The sequence below is a fragment of the Salvelinus alpinus genome, chromosome 22, assembly GCF_045679555.1.
Source record: "Salvelinus alpinus chromosome 22, SLU_Salpinus.1, whole genome shotgun sequence".
Classification (NCBI taxonomy): domain Eukaryota; kingdom Metazoa; phylum Chordata; class Actinopteri; order Salmoniformes; family Salmonidae; genus Salvelinus; species Salvelinus alpinus.
In genome coordinates, this window is record NC_092107.1 from 28514916 (window position 1) to 28532429 (window position 17514).

General features: G+C 40.5%; 1 protein-coding gene across 9 annotated transcripts in view; it reads left to right on the forward strand.

Annotated features, from left to right (window-relative positions):
- The first annotated feature begins 520 nt into the window (after nucleotides 1-520).
- Nucleotides 521-17514, forward strand: part of LOC139549367 (RNA-binding protein Musashi homolog 2-like) — a 302329-nt gene continuing 285335 nt past the window's right edge. For all 9 annotated transcript variants that reach the window (XM_071359809.1, XM_071359808.1, XM_071359810.1 and 6 more), the window contains exons 1-5: nucleotides 521-778; nucleotides 1113-1153; nucleotides 1445-1526; nucleotides 2103-2187; nucleotides 7175-7216. In XM_071359809.1, the coding sequence (XP_071215910.1) occupies nucleotides 714-778; nucleotides 1113-1153; nucleotides 1445-1526; nucleotides 2103-2187; nucleotides 7175-7216 (315 nt within the window). In that variant the 5' untranslated portion in view covers nucleotides 521-713. The remainder of the gene's footprint in view (nucleotides 779-1112; nucleotides 1154-1444; nucleotides 1527-2102; nucleotides 2188-7174; nucleotides 7217-17514) is intronic.

The following is a 17514-nucleotide window of genomic DNA, read 5'->3' on the forward strand; positions in this document are numbered from 1 at the left end:
GGGGGGGGGGCAGACATAGCAGTCATCAACTTTGATGCATGGATATACATTTTATTTCATGCACGCATGCACACACACACACACACACACACAGACAGAGTAATATAGGATTTGCTACAGTAACAGAATTGTTGCTAAATATTCAAATATTACAGTAATGTTACATTTTTATTGGTATATCGATTATGTAATTGTTCCCTTGCTCCACACACACACACACACACACACACACACACACACACACACACACACACACACACACACACACACACACACACACACACACACACACACACACACACACACACACACACACACAGACAGAGTAATATAGGAGTTGCTACAGTAACATAATTGCTGTTAAATATTCAAATATTACACTAATGTTAAATTTTTATTGGTATATCGACAATGTAATTTGCTCCACACACGAACGCACGCTCGCACCTACACGCACGCACGCATACACACACAAATCTAGTTAGCTACATCTGTATATGGGCGGGGAATGCTTAATGACGTCAATTGAATTGGTTAGGTGACGAGCTCTTACCCCGCCCCATGTGGGTCAAGGGAGGGGGAGGGAGCCACAGGCTGAGCTGATCCCACGTGTGACGCTTGCATTCCCGGCTCAGTAAAATTCTCTTTAGCGTGCTTCGGTGTAGTGTTGTGCCGCCTGTCTTCGTTAGTTACTGGCTATAGTTGGGTTAGCTATGGAGGGAGACGGGAGCCAAGCCACATCTGGAGGAAGCCCTAATGATTCGCAACACGACCCGGGGTAAGACTGCGAACAGCACTGACACTTTTATCGTTATAGCTACATTGTATCAATATTGCACGGCTTATCAAAGCACTGACATTGATGTTGCCTTCCGGATGCAGTCAACTACACATTTGTTTGATTATATTAGCAAACGGCCTGCCCCCTTTTTCTATAGCAATAGCTCGCTGGGCTTGATAACTAGAGCTCTCTTACTGCTGCTCTGCCTATGTTTTGTTCGCTTTCTGTCGCTATATCAAGTAGTTAGCTAGAGCTAGCCAAGTAGTTAGCTACACGTCAAAATGGCCGATCTGACATCTGGACTCACTTCTCCTGTGTTTTCCCCTTACAGTAAAATGTTTATCGGTGGTCTCAGCTGGCAAACTTCACCAGGTAAGGAAATAATTTGCGGACTACAGTGTGGCATTGTCGGGTTGTGTTCTGTAGTAGCCGAGGCTGCCGGTGCTAGTTGCAACGTCTGATTTTGTGTGTGTGTGTGTGTATACCTACCTACTTCAGTGCGCGCAAGGTTATTTTTTATTTGATATCATTTGAAGTCCTCTATTCGACCCCTATGTGCATACTAGTAGGTAGAGGCATTTAAAGCTCATACATATAGTCATTTCTATATTTGAAAGAAGAATGAAAACGACCAGTAACCTCCCGTTTGTGTTTCTTTTGCAGACAGCCTTAGAGACTATTTTACTAAATTCGGGGAAATCAGAGAATGTATGGTGATGAGAGATCCAACGACAAAACGCTCCAGGTAATTAGCTAATACATCCCACCCTGTGTTTGCAATTGTATTAATTGTGGCTTTGCAGTGTCCTTATGATTACGCAAAATCAGTTAGCAAGCAAGCAGCCATTTATTTTTGTCGCACGTCGAGCTTTTACAAGCGATTGAATCAGCGCTTTGCAAAGGTAACGCAATTTGACATTGACCACCACTACAGATAGAATACTGGTGAATCTTTGAATATGCTTGAAAATATGGCAAATAATTAGATGACACTTCATTCACATGATTCTTTTTGCAGCATTAAAAGGAAATGGCATTTACATTTAAGAAATAATTGAATATGATATGAAAGGTAAACTATTTTGATATCAAGTAGCCTATGGATACACCAACATAGCCAACTTTGGTAAATATTTGTTACAATGTAACATTTGGCTGCATTATATTTGTTAGGCTACAATGTAGCCTGGCATTTGACCTTATTGTTTCTATCAATGTAACAGCTGTAGTTATACATACTACTGACTGATAGGCTGTTTGACCACTCTCCTGCGCCACTGACTGACTCACTGATTACAATGTTTCTTGTTTATTTCCACAGGGGCTTTGGATTCGTTACTTACGTAGATGCTGCCAGTGTAGATAACGTCTTAGCTCAGCCACATCACGAATTAGACTCAAAAACGGTATGTCTCCTCTCTTCTGTCACTTTTTAAGTGTTTGTGCTTTTGTGACCCACCTACCTGGCATGATTGACTATGTTGTATTGAGTTGTGTCTTTTACGGAGTTGTGATATGTTATTTGAATTAGTCACACTCACAGCACATGCAATAAGTAGCCTAGCTAATTATGCGTTCTGAGCAAACCCCCCACCACCACCTCCTTGAAATGACAAGACCTTCTGCTAAACCTTTCTTTACCATTGAGGGCCATATTACATATTGTGACACCCAATGTAATGAAAGTGGGGAGCAGGTCTCGAACCCTCGACCTTCGAGCCCGAGGTCCGGCGCGCTATCGACTGTGCCGCAAAAGCATGCTCGTGCGGCAGAGTCGATTTCCGCGCTTATAAACCCAGGGTCGTTACAATATAGTCATTTGAGCACTGATGGATACTGCAAAGCTTTCTGTCCGGCAACGTCTGAGTGTTTTGAGATGGGGAGCAATTTTATTGTTAAATCTGCATATTATATAAAGTGATTGTCATTCTGTATTTTGTTTTCTGTGAAAATTCATTCCCAGCTGTCTTTTTATAGATTTTAGTAGGCTATATATGCATTGTTGTACGTTTTTGTTTTTCATGCACCGTATTCATGCATCAGGCATTTTCTGTTTAAGAAATGTAGTTATAAATAAATGTGGTTTTTAAAAAACACCCCACCTTGAGTTAGCTTTAATTTTTCATCCTCCCAAGTCTGTTGTCTGCATATTATCCACTTCCTCTGTCTGCATATTATCCACTTCCTCTCTGTCTGCATATTATCCAGTCCCTCTCTCACTGCAAGTCTACTAAAGTGCACACATTCCCACAACCTGACCTATTTTAAATAACAAACCCAAGACTAACTGTTATCCCCAGAGAAAGGCATAAAATATTGGTTAATTTATTGTTGCAGTATATTGATTTTCTGAATGTATGGCTGGATCAAAGGATGCTGGTGGAGGTGCTATAGGAGGACTGCCTCATTGTCATGGCTGGAATGGAATAAATATAATGGTATCAAACATATGGCAACTACATGTTCCACTCCGTTCCATTCAAACCATTACAATGAGCCCATGCTATAGCTCGCCCCACCAGCCTTCTCTGATATTGGATCGCTTAAAACTGACACTTGAATTAAGTTTCATGTTTCTCTGAAGGTGAGAGTTGGTCAGAGTAATGCCTTGACTGCAAAAAATTGTATTGTGATGATTCGCCCTGCATTTAGTGTTTGATTTTCCATATGGGTCAGTTTTCTTGTTTTTGCTGATTCTCGTGCTCTTCTGTTGGCTAATATACATTTTATTGGAATGCCCCTGTGGCATTCTTTATGTAGCATGCAAATACATGGTAGTTACATAGGCAGGTACATTGTAATGTGTGACCTGTTTGAAATGAGAATACACTGACATTTTTTTTTTTACATGCATTAACGGTACATTTGCAAACAAACTTAAATGTGTTTGCAAAATAACTTCTCCACTTTTCATATCACTTAACTCAATTTGTGAGTTCATAAAATCTATGAAATAGTGCATGACACAAACATTACAGTAGTTGTAGGTTAAGTAATACTGTGTAGCTACACTATAACTGCCTATGTAACTACCATGTAAAGATGTATGGTAATGCGGGACCAAAAATACTGATTAATTGTAAAGTCACACCGTACTCATGTTCTGTATGTGGTTGTTGTAGTGTATGCTCTAACTTAGCTGTGTGAGTGAGTGCTCAAAGGGCTCGTTCTTTAGAAGCGGTGGAGTGAATACAAGCAGCCTGTATTGTTCTCAAGGACTCACACTAACTGCTCTGACATTGCCAGAAGCTCTAGGTTTATGAAACAGATAGCTGAAGATGGAAAAGGAAATGCCTGTAACTTTCCCCATGTCACTTCTGGAAAAGTACACTAATATTATTTTAAATGCGCACTTCTATGTATTTTGTAGCCTAATGAATTGTTTATAATACAGGGATTTTTATGATTGCAGATTTGAATGTAATGTTGACATGAATTAGTACACCTCTAGGAAGAACCTATTTATAAGGGGAAAATGTAAGTCTTGCTGAAAAGGGAAATCGGTACTTGAGAGGACACTCAGTTTCAGCCCAGCAAAGGAAGTAGACACACACACTCCCTAACTCTCAATGTGTAACTTATAGTGTGCTTTGATGCCATCTCTCCCCTCTCCTTTCTGGACCTGCGTCTACATAGGCTTATTTGAAAACGGCTAATGACATTATCCATGCATTAAGGGACCTAGAGTAGAGTCTTTAGAGGATCTACTGCTTGTGTGGTATAATGTAATAGAGGCAACTCACCTCTCTGTGCCTTGGGAGGTGTTCTACATTAAAGTGCTGAAGTGCAGTGTGAAATGGAGGAGAGTCACATCTCACCTTAAAGATCCAATGCAGACGTTTTTATCTCAATATCAAATCATTTCTGGGTAAAAATTAAGAACCTTACTGTGATTATTTTAAATAAAAATGTGTCAAATAAACAAAAATGGCTTCTTAGCAAATAGCAATTTGTCAAGCAAGAATTTTGCTAGAGCTGTCAGAGTGGTCTGATTGGGAGGGGGAAACTGAAAATGTGCTGTTATTGGCAGAGGTTTGGAACGCTCTTTCTTGTTGGTCTATTAAGTAATTTACCACCTGGTGATGCCAGAACTCCTGACCAAAACAGGCTGAAATTTCAGGCAGTCTTTTCAAACCGCTCTTACACTAAAAGGGCACAGCATTATCATTTTCCCAGTATTATTCCTACCTCATAGTGTGGAAGTGTATATAAAACACTGCCAGGTGAGGCTGGGCTGGAAAATTCAAGTCCATGCAACAAAGACATGGTTTGGTTTGTCTGCATGGGGAATTCAATGCTACTGTGTGTTTTGTCCTTTCATCAGGATACAGTCAGTATATATTCCTCTAACATTCAGTCTACATGAATCCCTATTAGAATAGTATATCCTTGCAAAATGCCCTTAAACCCTAATTAATTGTACAACGTTAACTTGTTACAAGTTTTAGTACAGAGTTACTTCACAGGTATACGAGCAGTTAGCATTATTTCAATTGGAGATGCCTGTTGTTTTACATTGTGGCACATGTACTTCCCTCGATTGGATACGCCAAAGCTGCGGCACGTTTTGCATGTACTTGACATGCATCATGTTTTATGTAATCCTTTACAACATGGAAATAAAGGCTTGGGGTTGAATAATGCTCAGTGTCTGTCGACGATAGGATTTCTGCTGATGTCATTTGTGAAAACAATCTCTTGTAGATGGAACACTTTTCTGGCTAAAACATATCCCCACTCCGCTAATGCATTCAGTCAGCTGAATTCAGACAGTCACTTTCTAACAGTGTCTATTTTTGTCCGTCACACACTGACAGCTCTCTCTGTTACATTTCCCTCTGTTCTTACTTTTTTTAAAGCAATTGACAAGCTCTCAACCTACTTTATGCATAATATTCCACTAATGGTATTTTCCCCCTTTAGCTATGTGGCCTTAAAGTTGAAAATGTGAAAGGAGAAATCCTTTGTTCACAGGAAGAGTGAATGTTGGTGTTGTATTCAACCATACTGTGACAAATGGAAAATGTGTCTTGAATGTCCTGGCTTGTTTTAATGCACTGACTGTCCCATTTCCCGGGATGTGTTCTTGTGCATGATTTCACCTCTAGAAGTGTGTGTCAGAGGGGAACATTAATAGCCAAATTGAATGTTTCTCAGTTGATTTGCACAAGTTGTTCTTGAGGAAGTCTTGTGGTTGGTTCTAACACCTGACTTGATATCTCACACATTTTAGTTTTGACAAGGTATAAATCTGCAGTTCCGCACACAGAGCAAATCCTGTAATAAATAGTGAAAACATAAATTACTGTTGTACAGTAAACTGATGCAACAATTAATAATACAATACCTTTTGTTTTCAGGCCTCATTGTATTCAATCCAAACCCAAATGTGCCAATTCACATTGGCTGCCATAATACCCCTTGGATGGAATCAGGAAATAATGACATCTAGCTGTTCTCCATAAAAGCATGCAGCCAAGTAGCCTTGTATGACCCATGTATTTGAAATCCATAATATAAGCTAAAAGAGTAGATGACTCAGGACAGCGTTATGTGTTTAGAAATTAAAATGATGTTTTCCAGGAGGGAAACATTTAGTGGCTTTGAATAGCATTAAATAAAACCCTCTCATTCAATACATATTGAATGGACTTTTGATTTAGACTTAATTACTGCACAATTATAGCATTAAGTGGTCTATGTGCCATCAATAAAAATGTATAATTCTATGGTGCTTTTTTGCTGCTACATTTTTCACATCGTGCTTAAATAGCAACCTGGGCATTAATGCTAGTTATTCATTTTCTTGGTCAATATACGTTGACTAAACCATGTGTGAAGGGCTATTGAGTTATTAATCAGCTATGCTTCTATGGGAGTAATGCAAGATTGTGTGAATTGACAGACCTGGGCTTTTTGATGAGGCAAAGGGGAATTAAAATGGTGCTTTTGATTTAAATCAGCCAGCTTTAATATGAATGTTGATTAATGTGTGTGAAATCCCACACTGATAATAGTTTACTAGTGTAGGGTGCTTGAGCCCTATGGTTCCCCAGTACCGCTGGTTCTCTTCTCTCCCTGGTAGTTCATTGATTGACTAAAGAAGTCCCAGGTCTGAATCAGTCCTTGATCAGAGGAAATGGATGGAAACCAGCAGTCCTGAAGGGGCCTTGCGGACCTCGAGGCCTGATTTGAATAGCCCTTGTGTAGTGTCTCTGTACTGTCAGTTTTGAGGGTAATCCTAATATTGTTCGCGTCGTGCATGCCGTTATGTGGGATCCATGAGGAATGCTTTAAACCCACACATCCAAAGTCCCTGTCATTAGTTGTGTTTAAGTGATTGACAACTTTGATTATTGATATCTAATCCTCTCTCTTCTTTATATTTACCAGATCGATCCAAAAGTTGCCTTCCCTAGACGTGCTCAACCCAAGGTAAGACAACATGCAAAAAAAATGTAACCTCATGGAGAGATGTTTTTGGTTTGTTGGTTGGTTTCTATAACACTGGGTGCATTGCTGACCTGCGGTGAAGAGAGTACTCTGTGGAGCTTTTGTGAGGGTCTGGTCATGAAACAGCAGCTAGAGCTGCCGATTTTTAGTTTTTGTATATAAGTGTCACTGTGAGGCAGGCTGGTCTGGAGCTTGCTACAGGTAGATGACTGGCTGTCTGATTTATCCCATAGCTGCACCACCACCGTACTTGTTTACATCAGCATGTTGTCTAGAAACCGTAGTGAGGTAGAATTTCCCTGGGTGACTGCTCTAAAGGCTTCGCTGCATTTGATCGAATGAGAGAGTATCACATTGTAGTTGTTCACACAATGTTTTTTCCCTGAAGACGCTGAGATTGATTGGGGAATTTTCTTTGTTTGGAGACATAAAAAGAGCCATTGTTACTCTGTTACCAAGATCAGGTTTCAAACTGAGAATTGACGGAGGTAAAGCTTTCCAAGCCGAGGCACATGTTCTCTTAAGGCTGGGTATGACTACAGTATGAAATTGAGAAACATCTAGGGGATGTGCTTGTTTCTTGATACAGTCTCTCTTCTCCCCTTGTTTCCAGCGGCAGGTAGCCTAGCAGTTAGAGCGTTGGGCCAGTAACCGAAAGGTTGCTAGTTTGAAAACCTGAGCCGAAGGTGAAAAATCTGTCTGTGCCCTTGAGCAAGGCACTGTTCCAGGGGTGGCGTACTACTATGGCTGACCCTAGAAAACCACACATTTCACTGCACCTATCCTGTGTATGTGACAATACAACATGTTTCTTTTTTTTATACACCTGTTCATGTCAAGTCTAATGGTGTCCAGTAATAGTGATGATACTGACAGGAGTCCAGTCTGACTGTACAGTACTTAGTTCAAGTGCAGGCTGTTTTGATATTCCAGCGTATGTTACTCTATTCGACAGACATGTATGGTGCTTTGATATTTTCTGCTCTGTGTGCAAAAAAGAACCCTTGATATAAATTATGCATTCTTTTTTTAATAAACATTAATTTGACTCAAGGCCATTTTTAACAATAAAGAAAGATGCATGCACTGTGCAGGCCTATGTAGGTGTTTGTTTCTAAAGACCAATAACACTGTAAAGGAATTTGAAGGTGAAATCACACCTTGAGTTGTCTTTTGACCCTTGAGAGCAGGCTCATTAGCAGAGAAATGGGCTGTATTTGTTTTAAACCTGAGTGGAGAGAGAATGTGGCTGTCAAAGAACATAGGATTGAAGGGCAGTTAAATCAGCATTGCAGGGGGTTTTGGTGCATGTAAAATTTATGAAAGAAAGGTCCTATGTACAGTAATGTTCAAGCCCTCAGGTTATCGTCGTCGTTTAGAGCAAAATTAGTTTTGTTTTCTGTTGGTCAGTAAATCTGGCTCTGGGTTTTTATTGCCCGTGTTGGATTTCCCAGTCAGCGCTTACCTCAGATCATGCTGTCGGCTGCATGCTCATTCTGTCCCACATTTGAGTGTGTACAGTGTGTGTTTTTACAGTGTGTGTGGGACAGCGCAAGAAACATCCACCTCAGGCCTTTAAGGCTGGGTAGGGACGGACTGCCTCTGGCTGGCCGGCAGGCTAAAACTCTGCAATACGGGAATAGCTTCAAGGGTGGCAGGTGTCCACAGCACACTTGTCCAGCTAATTGAAATGAAGAACTTTCCCTGAGTGGACAATCACTGGAGGAGAAATTACGCACTCACTCCCTTGACCGCACACATGCCAGTCCAGTCACTCTGGTCCAAGGCAGCGCTGGCAGGCTGGCTCAGGGCCTGGGGCTCCGAGATGAACAGGCATTAAATTAGGCTGCAGTTCTCAGCAGAAGTCAGAACACAACACAGCCGCTAAGTGTTTTCTGTTAAGCGAACCACCCAATAATAAGCTTTATGCAAATATACAACTGCCATCGCATACAATCATGTGAAATTATGGCATTGTATTTGTGACTTACTTTCCCCATATTTTGGAGTGTGTTGAATATAACTGAAAGAAGCAGGCGTATGTTGTGTACTGTGGCTAGCTAGGGTGTCAAGTTTAAGTACATGGAAAAGGAAAGCTGAGTTTTGGGGGATTATTACCAAACAGACATACAGTGCCTTCGGAAAGTATTCAGACCCCTTGACTTTTTCTACATTTTGTTAGGTTACGGCCTTATTATAAAATGTATAAAAAAAAATAAAAATCACGTCATTAATCTAAATCAAATCAAATTTTATTTGTCACATACACATGGTTAGCAGATGTTAATGCGAGTGTAGCGAAATGCTTGTGCTTCTAGTTCCGACAATGCAGTAATAACCAACAAGTAATCTAACCTAGCAATTCCACAACTACTACCTTATACACACAAGTGTAAAGGGATAAAGAATATGTACATAAAGATATATGAATGAGTGATGGTACAGAACGGCATAGGCAAGATGCAGTAGATGGTATAGAGTACAGTATATACATATGAGATGAGTACTGTAAGGTATGTAAACATAAAGTGGCATAGTTTAATTAAAGTGGCTAGTGATACATGTATTACATAAGATGGCAAGATGCAGTAGATGATATAGAGTACAGTATATACATATACATATGAGATGAGTAATGTAGGGTATGTAAACATTATATTAAGTGGCAATCTACACACAATACCCCGTAATGACAAAGCAAAAAACAGGTTTTTAGATATTTTTTCAAATGTATAAAAAAAATCAAATGAAATATAACATTTACATAAGTATTCAGACCCTTAACTCAATACTTTATTGAAGCACCTTTTGGCAGCGATTACAGCCTTGAGTCTTCTCGGGTATGACGCTACAAGCTTGTCACACCTGTATTTGGGGAGTTTCTCCCATTCCTCTCTGCAGATTCTCTCAAGCTCTGTCATTTGGGATGGGGAGCGTTGCTGCACAGCTATTTTCAGGTATCTCCAGAGATGTTCGATCTGGTTCAAGTACGGGCTCTGACTGGGCCACTACAGGTAAAACTCCGGACCTTATACAGTATGACGTGATTAATCTGTTGTAAAAAGGCTGAATATGTGCTATGATGGGATCAGAGTTTTTATAATCAGGTCACATGGTTAAAAAAATCTAAAGGAAGAACTCCTGGCTTTGGGCAGGATGAAAACCCTGTTGAACTGCAGCAACCTTATGCATATGAATGATATTTTATAGAAGGACTAGAGGAGTTTCCTAGACACAGAGAAAGCATCATTTGACAATTAAAACTCACAGGGCTGAGCTTGCTTTATGCACGTTTGCATCTTGTAGTCCTGCGCTATGCAACTGAACAACTAATAAACAGTGTACTTAGTCTCAGTTATTGTGTTTACTAATTAATTCCAGTGGATTGAAAAAGTATAGGTAGCCATGTCAGCCTAAATTTGAATATAATCCAAATTTGATCCCATTCATATTTTCTCCCAAACAAATGGGCTATAAATACACAATTTTACCGCTTCGTTGACCCTGGCCAGAGGGACGGGGCGCATAGTAGGTCAGACTGAAGAATTGTCTCGTTTCCATGCAATCCAGCATGTCAGATCTCTAGTGTTGAGCTGTATAGGCTGCTATATTTCTGGAAGAGTTTTGCTTGTCTGTCGGCAGTGATGTGTTATCACGCTTGCTAAATGAATACCGGAGGAAAGTGTAGAGCGCGCCTTGAGCTTTGTGCCCTGCGATTTGTGAATGTGATTAGTCTAGACACGCAAACAGCCTGCCAGGAGCACTCCGATGTGAAGGACGGATAAATCGGGCGCGAATTGACAAATCGGTCTAAAAAACAGCACTTTCTCCCTCTTTTTAACGCTTTGCGTCAATATATTTTATTAAACTAAATCAAAAGTGGTGTGGCGCTGCCCCACACCTGATTGAAAAGTGCTGTGGCAAATTATAGTCAAGTCAAACCTTGAGTAGTTGGATAGCAGATAGTTAATATACTGCCTGGCAAGTTTGATGTAGTTGTAGCCAACTAACGTTGGGTAACAAGCTAACATACCGGTACGTACTGCTGTAATGCTATGCGGTTCGTAAGGATAGCTTAGCCAACAAATTGTCAGCCAACATGACGTGTAACGAAACTTATTTGAGAAGTCTTTTATTACATTGCGTAACATTTTTTTTAAGCATTTGTCATTATGTAAAGCAATGAATTTGTATCTGCTCTCGTCGGACTTCGGCTGCATATTTTCCAACATTTTCTTCAAATCTGAAAACGTTGAAAAATATATGAAGAATTGCATTATGGGCCCTAAAAGTACGGAAGAAGTGTCCGCTGCATGTATACTTCTATTTTGTTGAATTTATACGAAATTTGGGAACTTTTGGCATACTAACTATATCCATACTGTAATGAAACAGCAAGGAGCAGGTCTCGAACCCTCGACCTTCTAGCCCAAAGTCCAGCGCGCTATCGACTGTGCCACAAAAGCATGCTACAGCGGCAGAGTTGATATCCGCGCTTATAAACCCAGGGTCGGGTTGATACACAATTTTTAGTTGATTAACACTATTTTGGTTACTACATGATTCCATATGTGTTATTTCATAGTTTTGATGTCTTCTTCTATTCTTCAATGTAGAAAATAATAAAAAATAAAGAAAAACCCTTGAATGAGAAGGTAAGTCCAAACTTTTGACCGGTACTGCATATATTAGTGTTATATTTTACATTAGTATTTTGAGTAGATTGTTGACAAAAAAAGTACAATTAAATACATTTGAATCCCACTTTGTAACAAAATGTTAAGCAGTGTGAGTACTTTCTGTTGACGTTGTTTGCCATTGTTTGAACTCTTGAAGTGTGTCATGATTCATGATTGTAAATGCCTGTTCTTGTTCTCTCCCCGGTCATCTAAGAAAATGTTCTCTCTACCACTTTCAGAGCCTGACATCCATTGGTTTTGAGAACCTGTAGATGTCTCTATAATCTCTGTTCATATTTTGTAGGTTGAAAAGAATAATAATCATATGCTGGGCCTGTGACCAAACCACCAGAGAGAGTATCCTCCACAAAATGTTCAACACCCACAATTTGGCCAATAAATGGCTGTTATTTTTGAAAAGAAAGTAAACTATGAATGGTTTTCCAACTCCAACGCACGGTGGGCTCGTGAGAGACCATTCTCTGGGAGAGAGAGAGGGGAAGAAATAAAAATGTTGAGCACACACTGCACAGCATAATGGGCTCCTTGAGTTCCCCCCACTAACACGCACCCTCCCTGAGTGGAGAGGCTTTGGCATTTACTGCCATGAGAACTGTCAAAACAATACCTCAGTGGGTGCTGTTCTCTCTGCACAGCATCCCACATCCAACCCAGGCCTCTACAACAACCCCCTGTGTGACTACTGGAAGTGTGTGTGTGTGTGGAGGGTGAAGTAAGGGTAGGGGGTTGGTGGTAGGTAGGAATTGAGTTCACATTTGTACTTTTACATGTAATTTTACACTTTCTTCTGGTGCCCTGGTGTGAGAGCGGTGTGTACTGAGAAGTAGCTGAGCCGTTAGCTCTGGCCGTGAGGGGGTGGGTGGAGGGTGAGTGTGTTGCAGAGTGTGAGAACTCCTGGCCAAGTTTTTAATGAAGTCCAAAGGTGAGGATGTGTGAAGTGCTGAACTCTCCGTCTCTCTGTCCTCACAGTGGACGCTTGGCCCTCACCAGGAGAGGGGCACCGGTCCAAGAGCCCAGTTCTCAATCTCCTGTGTGGCCCAGCACTCCGACACCAATTAAGAACCCAGCAAACCACTGCTTAGTCCTATTCAATCTGATCTCCCTTCCTTTCTCTGTGTGTGCCTCTCTCCCCCTCCCACTGCAGTTTTAGCAGTATAAGTTTTTTCTGTTGACCTGGCAAAGTAGTTCCTCTCCTTTTTTTTCTCAGTTCTCTGATATTTGCAGCAGGTGCTCGCTCCACTTTTCTGCTGTTGGAGTAATTGAATTGGACAAGAAGGCTTTGGTTAAACCTGACACCACTCTGATTCTTTGAGGGTCTTGACATATACATTGCATAGACCTATAGATGTTTGATGCTCTGAGATGAAAGGTAGGATCATACAAAGAAATGAGCCTGCAGTCTACCTTTGACATCACAACAACGAGTTGTTTCGGACTAAGAAAACTGCTATCTACAATGTACAAGCAACACCAACTGTAGTAGGGACTTATTTCTTTGTTTTGAAGTGGGGTCATCATCAGCGGTCAGTAATTCTGACTAGGCCCTGTACTATATGTGAAATTCCAGCAAAGTGAGGCTGAGACTCAGATTTTTCACCCTAAAATATATTTCAAACAAAAACCTTTTGATTTAAAAGTTAAACAAACCATACAACTCTATGCATAAGGACTACTTTTAATAATTTACACATTTACTTAAATTTACACATTTACTTAAAGAACAGTGCAGATGCAAAGTTTGGTAACCGTATGACGGCACAAAACAGAAACACAAAAAGCACACACTTAGTCTCCACTGTTCTTCAATTCATGTGTTTTTGTTAAAAGTAGTCCTTTTAAAGGAAGAAGGGAAAAAATATAATATAAAAGCAACATGCAACAATTTAAAAGAAAAATATAAATGCAACATGCAACAATTTCAAAGCTTTTACTGAGTTACAGTTCATATAAGGAAATCAGTTAAATTAAATACATTTATTAGGTCTTCATCTAAGGATTTCACATCTGGGAATACAGATATGCATCTGTGGGTCACAAAACTTGAGACATCTGTGACCACCATATGCCTCATGCAGGGCAACACATCTCCTTCACATAGAGTTGATCAGGCTGTTGATTGTGGCCTGTGAAATGTTGTCCCACCCTTCAATGGCTGTGCAAAGTTGCTGGATATTGGCTGGAACTGGAACACGCTGTCGTACACGTCGATCCAGAGTAGATGTCGACCGATTAATCGGAATGGGCGATTAATTAGGGACGATTTCAAGTTTTCACAACAATCAGAAAATCTACTTTTTTTTACACCTTTATTTAACTAGGCAAGTCAGTTAAGAACAGATTCTTATTTTCAATGACAGCCTAGGAACAGTGGGTTAATTGCCTTGTTCAGGGGCAGAACGACAGATTTTTACCTTGTCAGCTCGGGGATTCAATCTTGCAACCTTACGGTTAACTAGTCCATCGCTCTAACTACCTGCCTCACGAGGAGCCTGCCTGTTACGCGAATGCAGTAAGAAGCCAAGGTAAGTTGCTAGCTAGCATTAAACTTATCTTATAAAAATCAATCAATCAATCATAATCACTAGTTAACTACACATGGTTGATGATATTACTAGCTTATCTAGCGTGTCCTGCGTTGCATATAATCGATGTGGTGGCATTCGCGAAACAGGACTGTCGTTGCTCCAACGTGTACCTAACCATAAACATCAATGTCTTTCTTAAAATCAATGCACAAGTATATATATCTTTTTAAACCTGCATATTTAGTTAATATTGCCTGCTAACATGAATTTCTTATAACTAGGAAAATTGTGTCACTTCTCTTGCAACAGAGTCAAGGTATATGCAGCAGTTTGTGCCGCCTGGCTCGTTGCGAATTGTGTGAAGACTATTTCTTCCTAACAAAGACAGCCATGTTCGCATTTGCGAAAAAAGCACAATTGTTGCACGCCTGTACCTAACCATAAACATCAATGCCTTTCTTAAAATCAATACACAGAAGTATATATTTTTAAACCTGCATATTTAGCTAAAAGAAATCCAGGTTAGCAGACAATATTAACCAGGTGAAATTGTGTCACTTGCGTTCATTGCACGCAGAGTCAGGGTATATGCAACAGTTTGGGCCGCCTGGCTCGTTGCGAATTAATTTGCCAGAATTTTACGTAATTATGACATAACATTGAAGGTTATGCAATGTAACAGGAATATTTAGACTCGTGGATGCCACCCGTTAGATAAAATATGGCACGGTTCCGTATTTCACTGAAAGAATAAATGTTTTGTTTTCGAGATAGTTTCCGGATTCGACCATATTAATGACCTATGGCTCGTATTTCTGTGTGTTATTATGTTATAATTAAGTCTATGATTTGATAGAGCAGTCTGACTGAGCGGTGGTAGGCACCAGCAGGCTCGTAAGCATTCATTCAAACAGCACTTTCATGCGTTTTGCCAGCAGCTCGTTGCTGTGCGCCAAGCATTGCGCTGTTTGACTTCAAACCTATGAACTCCCAATATTAGGCTGGTGTGACCGATGTGAAATGGCTAGCTAGTTAGCGGGGTGCGCGCTAATAGCGTTTCAAACGTCACTCGCTCTGAGACTTGGAGTAGTTGTTCCCCTTGCTCTGCATGTGTAACGCTGCTTCGAGGGTGGCTGTTGTCGATTTGTTGCTGGTTCAAGCCCAGGTAGGAGCAAGGAGAGGGACGGAAGCTACAGTGGGGCAAAAAAGTATTTAGTCAGCCACCAATTGTGCAAGTTCTCCCACTTAAAAAGATGAGAGAGGCCTGTAATTTTCATCATAGGTACACTTCAACTATGACAGACAAAATGAGAAGAAAAAAATCCAGAAAATCACATTGTAGGATTTTTTATGAATTTATTTGCAAATTATGGTGGAAAATAAGTATTTGGTCAATAACAAAAGTTTATCTCAATACTTTGTTATATACCCTTTGTTGGCAATGACAGAGGTCAAACGTTTTCTGTAAGTCTTCACAAGGTTTTCACACACTGTTGCTGGTATTTTGGCCCATTCCTCCATGCAGATCTCCTCTAGAGCAGTGATGTTTTGGGGCTGTTGCTGGGCAACACGGACTTTGTGTTTCCCCGTTAGCTTTCTTACATGGCACATATTGCACTTTTACTTTCTTCTCCAACACTTTGTTTTTGCATTATTTAAACCAAATTGAACATGTTTCATTATTTATTTGAGGCTAAATAGATTTTATTGATGTATTATATTAAGTTAAAATAAGTGTTCATTCAGTATTGTTGTAATTGTCATTATTACAAATACATTTTAGCTTTTTTGGCCCTCCAATAATCGGTATCGGTATCAGCGTTGAAAAATCATAATCGGTCGACCTCTAATCCAGAGCATCCCAAACATGCTCAATGGGTGACATGTCTGAGTATGCAGGCCATGGAAGAACTGGGACATTTTCAGCTTCCAGGAATTGTGTACAGATCCTTGCGATATGGGGCCGTTCATTATCATGCTGAAACATGAGGTGATGCTGATGGATAAATGGCACAAGAAGGGGCCTCAAAATCTCATCAAGGTATTTCTGTGCATTCAAATTGCCATCGATACAGTTGTTTGTCTGTAGCTTATGCCTGCCCATACCATAACCCCACCGCCAACATATACGCTATCGGCCTTGTACAGTTGAAACCTGGACTCATCTGTTAAGAGCAAACGTCTCCAGCATGCCAGTGGCCATTGAAGGTGAGTATTTGCCCACTGAAGTCAGTTACAATGCCGAACTCTAGCTAGCTCAAGACTCTGAGTATGATGATCACGCAAATGAGCTTCCCTGAGATGGTATTTGACAGTTTGTGCAGAAATTCTTTGTTTGTTCGAACTCAGTTTCATCAGATGTCCGGTTGGCTGGTGTCAGACGATCCTGCAGGTGAAGAAGCCGGATGTGGAGGTCCTGTGCTGGCGTGGTTACACACGGTTTGCGGTTGTGAGGCCGGTTGGACGAACTGCCAAATTCTCAAAAACAATGTTGGAGGCGGCTTATGGTAGATAAATTCAAATGTAATTCTCTGGCAACAACCCTGGTGGACATTCCTGCAGTCAGCATGCCAATTGCACGCTCCTTCCAAACTGGAGGCATTGTGTTGTGTGACAAAACTTCATATTTTAGAGTGGCTTTTTATTGGCCCCCAGCACAAGGTGCACCTGTGTAATGATCATGCTGATTAATCATCTTCTTGATATGCCACACCTGTCAGGTAGATGGATTATCTTGGCAAAGGAGAAATGCTTACTAACATGGATGCAAACAAATTTGTGTACAAAACTTGAGAGAAATACGTTTTTTGTCCGTGTGGAACATTTCTGGGATCTTTTATTTCAGCTCCTGAAACATGGGACCAACACTTTACATGGGGCATTTATATTTTTGTTCAGCATAGTTTAACTTTGCAATCATTGGTTTTTGTTTGACGTACATTTTAAAGTGAAAACCTGAGTCTTAGCATCACTCTTTTACCGTGTAATTACCAATATGTTTTTCTGAAACTAAATAGTCTTGGACTGAAGCTCTAGGTTGAACCACTGTGTCTCC